The 13126-nt window shown below is 36.1% G+C and overlaps 1 protein-coding gene across 3 annotated transcripts in view; it reads left to right on the forward strand.

The window, feature by feature from the left end:
• The window catches only part of DMXL1 (Dmx like 1), a 135889-nt gene that overhangs the window by 106898 nt on the left and 15865 nt on the right, over nucleotides 1-13126 (forward strand). For all 3 annotated transcript variants that reach the window (XM_021702213.2, XM_021702214.2, XM_044917059.1), the window contains 4 exons: nucleotides 4613-4699; nucleotides 7592-7713; nucleotides 8432-8573; nucleotides 11734-11794. In XM_021702213.2, coding sequence (XP_021557888.1) covers nucleotides 4613-4699; nucleotides 7592-7713; nucleotides 8432-8573; nucleotides 11734-11794 — 412 coding nt within the window. The remainder of the gene's footprint in view (nucleotides 1-4612; nucleotides 4700-7591; nucleotides 7714-8431; nucleotides 8574-11733; nucleotides 11795-13126) is intronic.

The raw sequence follows: 13126 nt of genomic DNA on the forward strand, positions 1-13126 counted from the left end.
GCATATTTAGATGGAGAATCCTGGTCCTCCTGTGCAGAGTCAGCGAAGGTCACGCATATGCCTTAAGGAAACATGCCTATACACATGCTGTATGTTATGCAGATAAGGCATGTCCTCCTCCTTGGGCGGAGTTCTAGTACTAAATGAGGTAAAGATAGTCATCCTCATTCTAGAGGTCACTCTCTGGTCCATCTGTGCAAGTAGAAGTCGGAAGTTGAGATCACACTGGTCTGGGTGGCCTGGGCCAGCTGGAGGTCTTGTCAGGGCAGGTGCTGTTGCTGGAAGGGTGGTTTTGCTTTCTCTTTGCTTGACTTAAGAGATAAGCTGGAAAGAAGAGCTCAAGGAAAAATTGGGACAGAGGTCGGGGAGAACAAGCAAGTGGGCCGTAAAGGTCAGGTCTCTGGGGGTCTAGTTGGTGACATATTCACCCGAATAGCTGAACATGGATGAAGAAAAAGCACAAACCATGGGGGCTTGCCTTGAAATTTATAGCCACAAATCCCAAATTAAACTACCTGACCATCAAAATAAATGACTCTGTAGTAAATTTGTTTTCTTGTTCTCTTTTCCATTCTCCCCACTTCTGCCCTCTTTCCTCAAACTTCCAATATTCCTTTGCTATTTCCCACTGGTGTCCTTGTTTTGCCAGCAAAGTAAGTGTAGGGGATTTAGACTAATCTTCTTACCACCAAATCTAACTTCTGCTCTATATGCAGATATTTTGTTCTGCCTTTTCTAATACTAGATAGGCTGTCACTTTTTGTCCAAGACCAGATCTTCCATTTGTACATTGATCCTCTCTCTGTTTTATCTACCCAAGGACTTTGCTTCAGTAGTTATCTTCCCTCCCTCTTCCATGAGAAATATTTATCTTTCCCTTAAATTATTCGCAGCATAAGCAAATATATTTTATTGTCTTACTTTCAAATGAAAACCAAAAAACCTACCTTTGAATCTTTCTACTCCCTATTTCTGTAATCCCCTATCTAGGAAAATTCATTTATAGAATTGCCTATAAAATCATCAGAGAAGACTTAAAGAGTAATGTTGCAGACACCCTGTGGAGGAACCACCCAGTTAAAGAAATAAAACATTATCAATTCAGTTGAATGCCCCTGTGAATCTTCCCCAATGGACTTCCCTCCCTATTCACCGATGTCACATGCCTCTCTGATTTAGTTAAGTGTTATCTCCAGCCCACTCCACTGAGATTTTACTAGTCAAAGTCAGTCACCCTTGACTTCCAGGTTGCTAAATTCAGTAGTCAGTTCTGTCTTTCTTTACTTCAGTTGTTCAGTACCCTTTGATACTGTTGACCGCAGCCACCTTCCTGAAACTTGCTTTACTTGGTTTCTGTAACATCATATTTGATAATTAAGTATTCATAGTTGGAGAATGTTTCCTCTTCTGTCAATTTATTCTGTCAGCATTTCTTTCCCCAAACTACTTCTATCTTGAATTAGCTTATCTTTTTCCTCTCTTAGAAACGTTGGGTGTCTCAGGACTTAGTTCTCTAACCTTTTCTCTTCCCTGTCTTTACTTTCTCTTTGGGCTATCTCATGGTTTAAATATCACCCACAGCTAGCTCTTAAATGGTAACTCTTAAATCAATTCTTTCTGGCCCATTCATTTCCTGAACTCTGGACTTGCCTTATTAATCTAATAGCTATCTCACCCTGAATATGTAAACACAGAATTTTCTTTCTTCTCCTAGTCTTAATCCAAATCCCCACTTTTTCTTCACTTTTGTCTCATTAAATGGTACCTTCACTCACCCGCTTACCATGATGGTCTGAAATCTAGGAGCTATCCTTGCTTTTTCTCTTTTGCTCCTACTGTAATTTCAGTCCATTAGCAAAATTTATCCTAATCCCAACCACTCATTACTACCACCATTGCTACTACCCTAATCAAATCCCCCTTTACCTCTCACCCCAGCTGCTGAAGTAGCCTCTTAACTGATCTGGCAGCCATTCTCACACCCTGTATACTTTGCCTCACAACACGCAGGATTATCTAAACCCTTGCAGCGGCTTCCTAGCTTTAAAAAAAAATCTGAACTCTTTATTAAGGCTTTTAAGGCCCTCTGCACACTGAATCCTGCCTGGTCTCCAAGCTCATTTCCTACCACTTGCCATTCATCTCAAAATTAAATATGCATAAGCTTTTGAGATGCTAAACACCATGCTTTCTCCCTCCCTCCAGCTGATTCTTTTTTTTTTTTTTAAAGATTTTATTTATTTATTTGAGAGAGAGAGAATGAGAGACAGAGAGCATGAGAGGGAGGAGGGTCAGAGGGAGAAGCAGACTCCCTGCCGAGCAGGGAGCCCGATGCGGGACTCGATCCTGGGACTCCAGGCTCATGACCTGAGCCGAAGGCAGTCGCTTAACCAACTGAGCCACCCAGGCGCCCCCTCCAGCTGATTCTTATGCAGGTGATCTTTGGGCCACAGTATTAAGAACTAATATTTTTTTAAATCTAGGTAATGAGAGGACAGGAATGTATTTTCACATTGAAGAAGCTTTTTTTTTTTTTTTAAGATTTTATTTATTTATTAGAGAGAGAGAGGGAGAGTGACGGAGATAGCGCGAGAGAGCACGAGTGGGCGGGAGTGGGAGAAGCAAACTCCTGCCGAGCAGGGAGCCTGACCTGGGGCTCCATCCCAGGACCCTGGGATCATGACCTGAGCCGAAGGCAGATGCTTAACAGACTGAGCCACCCAGGCGTTCCTGAAGAAACTTTTTGAAGTTTATGCCTATTGGAGTTTTTTCTCCGTAAATTTAAAGTTTGAAAAAGCTCTGCAGGTAAAATGAATATATTTCCCCCCCCACCTACCCATTACCAGCAAATAACATACTCCTCAGTCGCCTGCAAATATCATTTGTCTTTCTTTTCCATTTCTTTAAAATCCAATAGTGGACAGTTAGTGTGCTTTAGATACCAGGCAGATATGTGACTAAGTTGAGATTTTTGTCATAAAATTACAGAATTTAACTTATACATTATATACATTTGATGGACCTCTTGTAGCCAGAGGTAAGATTATCCTTAGAAAAGAAGTTGACTTTGAAATCAACCACAATGTTTGGCAAGCACTGAAATTCTTTTATGTTATCAGATGGTATTTTAGATTAGAATATATTTGACATCTTTATATCCAGTGACCATGAGTTTTGTTTGCATAGGATTTGCAGGGTTTGGTTATCTTACAAGTCTCAACTTGCCATTCAACAGGCTTCTTATTTGCCATTTTTAAAAATAGTGCTAACTCACTTCTCTTGGTCAAACAATGGACAGGCATTGGTGATGTTTTTATCTAAACTTTGCAGGAATTATATTTGTTATATTCTTTTTTTTAAAAGATTCTATTTTTAAGTACTCTCTATACACAATGTGGGGCTCAAACTCCCAACCCTGAGATCAAGAGCTGCATGCTCTCCTGACTTAGCTAGCCAGACGCCTCAAGTTTGTTCTAATTTTTTTTTTTAAAGATTTTATTTATTTGACAGAGAGAGACAACAGCGAGAGAGGGAACACAGCAGGGGGAGTGGGAGAGGGAGAAGCAGGCTTCCCACCGCGCAGGGAGCCTTCAATCCCAGGACACTGGGATCATGACCTGAGCTGAAGGCAGACGCTTAACGATTGAGCCACCCAGGCGCCCCTGTTCTAATTTTTTGTCAAATTAATGACTTCTGTACTTCAAAATGAGTTGTGAACTATTTTATACTAATTCATTTTAAAGATTGAAGGTTAGGTGGTAAAATAAGATAAAACAGTATCCTACATTAACATTTCTAACTCTTAATAATTGCCTTGTCCTTTTACCTGTTTATTTCAGTAAATGTGGATTTTATACAATATTATCTTCTGCGTTCAAAGGCCTTGTATATACCTTCTCTGGGATAAGCAGAAGGTTGATATAGTTCCCTCATCTAAAGAATACTGAGTTATGGTCTGTTCATCTATTAAAATGACTTACTGACCTGGGCAAATTACTATGCCTTTCAGGGCTTCAGGTTGTTTTTTTTTTATAAATTAAAAGTTGTTTTAGGCTAGGAGCCCATAAACTATGTTCAGCTGGCCATATTTGACCTGTTCTTCTATAGGTAGTAAACTAAGAATGGTCCTTATATTTTTAAAAGGTTGTTTAAAAAAAAAAGATTAATATGCAACAGGGATGATCCTCTTTGGTGTGCAAAACCTAAAAATATTTGTCTTTTTAACCTTCTAATATTTATAAAATATTATCCAATGATTATAATGCTAAGAAATAGGGCAAACAAATCTTTTTTTAATAATTAGAATGTCTTGATCTTTTAAAGTTAATTCATTTGTGTTAATTTATTGGGAACATACGCAATTAATGAAGTTGTATCTTGTATCAACTGTCTTTTTACATATGGGAAGGCACGCTGGAAACAATTTAAATTTCCCGGGTCAAATAAGTTTTGTTTTAGGGATAATTAGCATGTAAAATAGTACCTTTGCTAGGAAATGTCTAAGAAGTTTCTTAAAATAATTAATGCAAGTATTAAATGACAGATTGGCATATACTATTTTTTTCTATGACTAAAATCACTATGTTTTTGTGTTTTCTTTCCTTCCATTTAGATAGAAGCAGACTTGGGATATCCTGGAGGTAAAGCAAGGATTATTCACAAGGAATCTGACATCATTACTGCCTTTGCTGTTAATAAAGTAAGTGCGTGGACTTTTTATTCTTTGATTATTAAGTATTCATTGTTGAAGAATGTCTCCTGTTTTGTCAGTTTATTCAGTATTAGTATTTCTCTTTCCCAAAGCTAATTCCCACTGCCTAAATTGCAATCTGAGTAAGTTACTTTATTTTATAAAATGATTATATTGTTTGATAATTAAATTTATTGGATATGTAGCAGATAAAATAATGTTTTATTACTACACAGAGAAATACCAAATATTTATATATGCAGTAGCCTTTAGAATTTATATAACATATTATAGCATTTAATTCAAAAAAAGGTTTTTTATTTTCCTTATATGAATATGTTGAATGTGATTATTAATATTAGATCAAATTCAAGCTTTTATATGACTTACAGAAATTCTCACTCATTAACTTACAGCTACAGTAGCTGCCTAGTTTTTTCCTTTACATTCCTTAGTCTTCCACTCAACATGTTCCTTAAAGCTCTCTGTGAGCTCCTTAAAGAAGGGGTAGCCTTAGCTGTGCAGTCTTCCCTAAATGCCCTGCTGCAGTTTTATTTGCGCACACACACACACACATACATATGTACACTTAAGTATGTATATCTCCTTTTTCACATATTCCTAATTTTAAAATAATTTTAAAATATTATTTAGATAAATACCCTATGGCATTATGCATTCAGTAATCAATGCACCAGTTGGTTCTCCATCTTCCTATGATACGTCTTTCTTTGATTTCTCCTAGATAGTTCCTTTATCCTTCTGTCCTCATCTTTCCCTATGTCCTTTGTCTCATTTCCCTCTTCTACACATCCCTGAACAGTGACTACTTCTGTTGAAGACAGGCAGGTTTGGAATCAGCCCTTTAACCAGACAGTTCTCCTGTTGTAATATCTGTGCAATATGGTATATACGTGTCAGATACAAATACAAAATTATTGTCTACACCCAACAAGTATCTTCCTTCCCTTGAAAAAAAATATGATTTTAAATATTCTGTGCTATAAAACAAACTTGTTTCTTTTTCTTTTCTTTTTTGGATATATATATATATATATAAGTAACTAGTAATGAACAGTCATCCACATATATAAAATCCGTTGTTCACCATGCAGGAAGAGTGTACCTGTTTAATTTTTATTTCTCCAGATTGATTATTGTTTTACATCCTTGCTAAATTTGTATATGAGAAATAATACCTTTTGCTTTAAATTGCATTATTTTAAAATGCTGATGAGATTGAACTTTTTCCCATTTGTTTAGTTGTGAATTATCTGTGTTAAGAACTGTGAAAGGCCTGAGATTTTTCTCTGCATTCAAGCAAACAAGTTATCTTTCTCAGTTTAATGGATGCTGTAAGAAGACAGAGACTCCTGGACCAGAGGCAAAAGACAGTTTTTTACTAATAGCAGAAGCAGTATCCAGAATATCAGCATTTATGCTCTGGTTTCCTCTGTTAACATTACCACAGAGTGGCAGGGAGGGGGCCAAATGATAACTGCACACAGAGTAGGTTGCATTATAGGAAAGGAACACTGAGTTTAGGGAACCTAAATCTTTTCTAATGGACATTAAGTGTACCTGCCCTTTGATCTGGAGGGAGACACCATAGGTATACAGCCATTCTGCAGAACAGACAGCAGTCAGTATGTCACTCACTGGACATTCAGAAACAGAGAGACCTGTGGAGAATTATCTCTGAGCAGTCTCATTATATCCTTTTTCCATTTATGTCTGGGGTATTCATTTTTTTGTTTCAGTTCGTATTAGCATTTTACATAATGGAAATGTTAATCCTATTTTCTCTTTGCTGTCATTTTATTTTCTCTTTTAGAGATGTACATTTTCAGTTCGTAGATGTTTAAAATTTTATGTCATTTAATCTGACCAGTTCTTTTTGTTAAAGATTTATTTATTTTAAAGAGGGGTAGAGAAAGAGAGCGTGGGGGTGGAGGAGAGGGCAGAGGGAAAGAGAGAGAAAAACTGTTTTTTTAAAAACTTTATTTAAGAGAGAGAGAGAGCAAGAGAGAGCACAAAGCAGGGTGAAGGGCAGAGGGAGAAGCAGACTCCCCACTAAGCAGGGAGCCCAAGGCAGGACTTGATCCCGGGACTCTGGGATCATGATCTGAGCCAAAGGCAGACACTTAACCAACTGAGCCACCTAGGTGACCGAGAGAGAGAAACTTTAGCACACTCTGCACTGAGCCTTGATCTCACAACCCAGAGATCACAACCTGAGCTGAAACCAAGAGTCACTTAACCGACTTCATCACTCAGGTGCCCCTAATATAACCAACTTTTAATTTATGATTATTCTTTTTTTTTAAGTTTTTTTTATTATTTATGATTATTCTGACATACTTTACCCACTCTTTTTCTACCCCCATACCTTTCCTTTGTGACCATTTCCCAAATTTTTTCTTGTTTAAGACTGAAAAGCTTTACATGAAAGTGATACTTATCCTATTTGAATAATGCACTGTTATTTCTTTAGTTTGATGTTCCTTATCTCCCTCACCCTTTTCTACCTTCTAGAGCTTCTATCCAACCCCTCCCTCCACATTTCGGAACTGTGCAAACGTCAGGGAGATTGTACCATACTAGCAGACTGGAGAGAGAGTGCTGGGAGAAGAAATAAAGTGGTACATGCATTACCGTTTAGAGGAGCCTTCTGTTAGATGCTCTTGAATTCTTAGAACATAAACATATCTCCAAGATCAAGCTGATAATTATTACACTCAGGATTTAATTAGTAAAATTAATTTTAAATATTCATTTGTGAAAATGCTGTCTTTTCTGTATGTTAAAGTTTCTAGGGGCTATTTTGTAGTTTCCATTTTTAGAAGTAGTTAATATACTTGTGCTTTTTTTAAAAAAATTATGATATGATTTATTTTTCAGGCAAATAGAAACTGCATAGCAATTGCTTCAAGCCATGATGTTCAAGAACTGGATGTTTCTGGAATTCTGGCTACACAGATCTATACTTGGGTAGATGATGATGCTGAAATGGAAACCAAAGGGTACTTTTATACTTTGTTTTTAATTCAGTAACATTGTGTTAAAATGATGATATCACAGAACTATAGCTTTCAAAAGATTTTTAGAGGAATATTCCTAGATTGTAAGTATAGTGGATGCTGATATGATAAAGAGTGAAAAAGGGGTTGGCAGGAGCTTTAAAAAAAGGAATTGAGGGTTAGAAGAGATTAAAGTGAGAAATAAAAAAAAAAAGAAAAAGAAAAACAAAACAAAACACTAATTGGAAAAGATATATGCACCACTATGTTTACTGCAACATTATTTGCATTAGCTAAGATATGGAAGCAAACTAAGTGTCCACCGACAGATGAATAGATAAGGAAAACACACACACACACACACACACACACACAGGAACATTACACAGCCATAAGGAAGGATGAGATAATGCTATTTGCAACAACATGGATGGACCTAAAGGGAATTATGTTAAGTTAAATAAGTCACACTGAGAAAGAAAAATGCCATATGGTTTTACTCATATGTGGAATCTAAAAACACAATAAAGAAACAAACAAACAAAAAAAGTGAGAGATTCTGCAGTTGTTCACATATGAAGTTACTGTCTACGAGTTAGGAGTTAAGAGCTGAAGAAAATTTTAGAGGGAAATACAAAGGCATATATTAGAGCTTTCACATAAAGAAGAAGAAATGAAGAACTAATGGGTTGCTTTCATTCCAGCTGACGTTCTTTTGTAGATCAGAAGATTTCTTGGTTATACATGCTCGTGATGATTTAACAGCTGTGCAGGGTACAACCCCATATACGCACAGCAACCCTGGCACTCCAATCAACATGCCGTGGCTCGGCAGTACACAGACTGGCAGAGGAGCATCTGTGGTATGTAGAGTGCAGCACGCTGTGCACAGGGGTGCCTGGGTGGCTCAGTCAGCTGAGCGTCCGACTCGATTTCAGCTCAGGCCTTGATCTCAGGGTCCTGAGTTCAGGTCCTGCATTGGGTTCCATGCTGGGCATGGAGCCTACTTACTTAAACACACACACACACACACACACACACACACACACACACACCAAGTAAAAATATTGTGTTTAAATGTCTTTTTTCCCCCTCTAGTTTAATAAAGGATGATTTAAACATTTTTTAAAAATTCTTAACTTTTTATTAAGTCAGACTTGCTGGAAATTATAAATTTAGATTGTGAAGAATAATATGTTTTCATATGAAAAAAATATGACATTTTAAATAATTTAAAATACATTATTTGCAACCTGCTGTTACAAATCAGGCATCAGCAAGCTATGGTCTGTGGGTCAAACTATTTTTGTATAAACGTGCTTGAGAATAGTGTTTACATTTTTCAGTGGTAGAAAAAAAAAGTCGAATGGTATTTTGTGACACATGAAAATTATATCAAATTCAGATTTTCATTATCTATAAGTAAGTTTTATTGGAACATAGCCACAGTCATTTGTTTATATTTTGTCTGAGGATCTTCTTGAGCCCTGATTAAGATGTGATCCATGTTTATCCCTCAATGAGATTCTTTTATTAATACTTAATGATACATGGAGTCAGAGAAACCCAGGACCAGTAATTCTTTCTGGCTTTCTGGTGGTGTGGTTATTTTCTTTAAAAACTTACTGATATTATCATCTTTTAAAGGGAAACTTAAAGAGAATATACAAAATATATAAAAAGAAATGATAGGCAGTTTTTCCAACTCCAGTTTCGGAGAATACAATGCCCTTCTTCCTGTCACAGATTTCTTGCTGGTCTCTGCTGCCACACTTGCTCCCTGTGTTCTGGATACAGCGGCCAGAGTTGCTCTTTTTTAGAGCATCATTGAGGTTGTCACTCCATTGTTTAAGACTTTCGGATTTCCCAGTACAACTTTAAAAAAACAAGTCCTTCAGGTGGCCTCTCCAGTCTACTGTGATTTAACCCCTGGCAACCTCTGCAGCCTCATCTCTCTTCATTCTGTACTTGATTCGCTTTGCTCTAATTACAGTGGCCCTCTTTCTGTCTCTCAAAAACATCAAGCTCCATTGCCCTGTCAGAGCCTTTGCCTTGCTTTCTGCTTCAGGCGTTCTTGTTTTACCATTCAGATCTCAACTCAGGTTCCCAGGGATTTCCCTTGCTTCTCTAGTGAAGGCATCTGTCCCTCCCTACTCTATCCGTAGTCAGTCTATATGTCATATTATCGCCCATTTTATCATCTTTAATGGCCTGTATCAGTTTGTCTTTTTTATTTTTTTTTTAAAGATTTTATTTATTTATCTGAGAGAGAGGATGAGAAGAGAGAGAGAGCACATGAGAGGGGGGAGGGTCAGAGGGAGAAGCCGACTCCCTGCTGAGCAGGGAGCCTGATGGCGGGACTCCATCCCGGGACTCCAGGATCATGACCTGAGCCGAAGGCAGTCGCTTAACCAACTGAGCCACCCAGGCGCCCAGTTTTGTCTTTTTTAATGTACTCTGTAATGTAAACTCTGTGAAAGATTGTTGTGCCTGCCTTAGACACTGATGATCTCTAACTAGAATGGCGTTTGGCATATAGTCAGTGCTCAAAAAATACTTGTTTTTACTACAAAGCATTATAATACAGAAATATACCTTTGTCATTCTTGTTAGGATGGAATTTTCTTTCTATCTACATCTTAGAAGGACCGCTTTTTTTTTTTTAAGATTTTATTTACTTATTTGACAGAGACACAGCGAGAGAGGGAACACAAGCAGGGGGAGTGGGAGAGGGAGAAGCAGGCTTCCCGCAGAGCAGGGAGCCCAATGCGGGGCTCGATCCCAGCACCCTGGGATCATGACCTGAGCCGAAGGCAGACACTTAACAATGGAGCCACCCAGGCGCCCCAGAAGGACCTCTTTTTAGAGGGGATCATTGTGATTTGTTAGCATAATTAATCTAATTGGTCCCACTCCGTCCTCAAGAAAAAGACACCAGTATAATCAGGTGATTCTTTTTTATAAGGATCTTCTAAAGTAAGTTATGATTTCTTTCCTTTATAATGTTCTGCATATGCGTTAGAAATTTTATTAAACCTGTGTTTATGTATTTTTTTGTTAATGGTTTTACTTTGATACTTTAGTCAGAAAGAAAAGTAAAAGAATAGGAATATTTAGGCATTTCTTTAATTAAAAAGGAACGTAAGATTTCAACAAGTTTGCCAAACGTAACATTCAGCAAGTTTTTTTTTTTGTGGAGAATTAATGAAATATTTTCTTAATTCTGTTGCTTCATTGACTTACTAATTCTAACAAAAAAGAATACTTGTTATGACCAACTTCTGTTTTGCAGTATAATTACAACCATAACCATCTTTCATTGTTTCTGTCCTTCACCGCTTCTGCTAGCCTGCTCTCTTCCTCCCTACCCAATCCCCACTTAACTCACAACTTTAGTCTAATGGACAATTTAAAATCCACAAGAACAACAACAACAACAAATCTACTTAGGATTGATGCTACAAACTTAGGATAACATATAATTGTAGTTATGGTGCTGTATAAATAGGAATTGTTCTATTAATTAAAATTCTCTTTAATTTCACATATTCTTATTTGACAGGCTACTTAAATCATTGAAAATATGATTTAAAAATGGATGTATAAACAATTCCACACTACCAATTAAAAATTTATACAATTTTCTGTTTACCTTTTTTTTTTTTTTTTCTTTTCACATGCTTCTGCCTGTCTTTTTAACCTTATACTATTCAGGATTATTCCAATAAAATTAATGGGATCAGAAAAGAATTGGCAAGAAAGGAGGTAAGACTAAATTCTCAAGGTGAATTTGTTCTTAGAGCCTAGTCAGTGATGCAGAAAATGTATGTGCACTTAAACATAAGAGAGCTGAGCTATTAAATTTAATTTCTGTTACTACGTTTAGTATTTTTAGCACCCACAATGGTAGTTAGGAATCACATAAAAGTAAATAAATAAATGTTATTTGAATTTTCTGTCACATTTTGTATTTTTAATACTACTTTTTGTAACTATAGACGAATGATTTTTCTTTGTTAACAGATGATTAAGAAAGCTATTAATAATGTCAGAAGAATGACTTCTCATCCAACTCTTCCTTACTGTAAGTTGATAATAATTAGCCAGTGTTCTAAGGAATTTAAAGCAAGTTTTTAGTTTCACTTGAAAGGTAGTCAACTATTTTACTTTTTTTTGTAGAGAATGTCTGCTAGCAAATAAAATCTTCATTTCAAATTTGGATAACAATAGAAAAAGAAATTTTCCTGAATTAATAGAGAAGGCTAACTTGATGCAGTAACTCTTCACTATGTTGACTGCCTATTTCTAAGTTAGAACATTTTATTTTTTAACATTTTTGGACTCTTTACACAATTATAAGTTACAGTCATAATTAATTGTTTTAATAATTTTGATCACTCCCGTCTTTTATTACATAGATCAGAACCCTATCTTGGTCATTTATTGCCTCATCATAGTCACTTTGTATTTTATTAATATTTTGTCAGTTTGCCTTTCATCAGACACACTAATGGTTAATATTCCTGGGAATCTCAAAAGTTTTTCTCCTTTAACAAGGAACTTAACTAATGGGGAATTTATTTGGATGTACTGAAGCAGAGAAAAAATAAAAAAGACAACTTTAAATATACTTTTGGGTTGGAATCAGTATTCATATTGGCATCTCAGTATTCAGGTTTTTTAATATGATTTTTAAGTTGTGCCTGTCATCAAGTTGTCCTACCACAGAGTAATAAGTGCAGTGCCTGTTAATTAAAAAATATTCATGTTCCTTCAATTTCATAACATACAAAAACGTTATACTACTTTTATAATGAGAGATAATCTGATAAAATACATTTGACAAAACCAGTGTTCTTTTCTACTTCACTGTCCTAAGTACTACAAGCAGCTATCATCAAAATTGCGTACCAGTGTCCAAGAGAAGGGTTCAAGAGAACCATATATTTAAAATGAAGAGAGAGTAACTTCCATTACTTACACTAAAGGTGTGAAATAATGTAAAAATTAATGTAAAAATTTATCAGTGTTTTTACTACATTGAATACCATATTACTACTGATAATTATACTTAACATAAATTGAGTCGTCCGTGTTAAGCATATTTCTAAATGATTTATATGGATTATCTCGTTTACTTCTCATAGCTGTCCATTAACTTACATATCATTATTCCCCTTTTACAGGACAATTTGAAATGGGCTCGGAGATTAATTAAGATGCCTAGTATCACAAAATCAGTAAATGGCAAAGTGATGAATTAATAATTATTCAGCTTGTTCACATTCCTCAGTGAAACATACAACACATTTGAGCTATCCAGTCGATCAGAATAACTATTAGAAGTGATTTTTTTCTTTACCATGCATGACATTCAAGACTTTCTACAGTCTTTTTTTTTCCAGAGAAAATGTAT

The sequence above is a fragment of the Neomonachus schauinslandi genome, chromosome 7 (assembly GCF_002201575.2).
Source record: "Neomonachus schauinslandi chromosome 7, ASM220157v2, whole genome shotgun sequence".
In the NCBI taxonomy this organism is placed as follows: domain Eukaryota; kingdom Metazoa; phylum Chordata; class Mammalia; order Carnivora; family Phocidae; genus Neomonachus; species Neomonachus schauinslandi.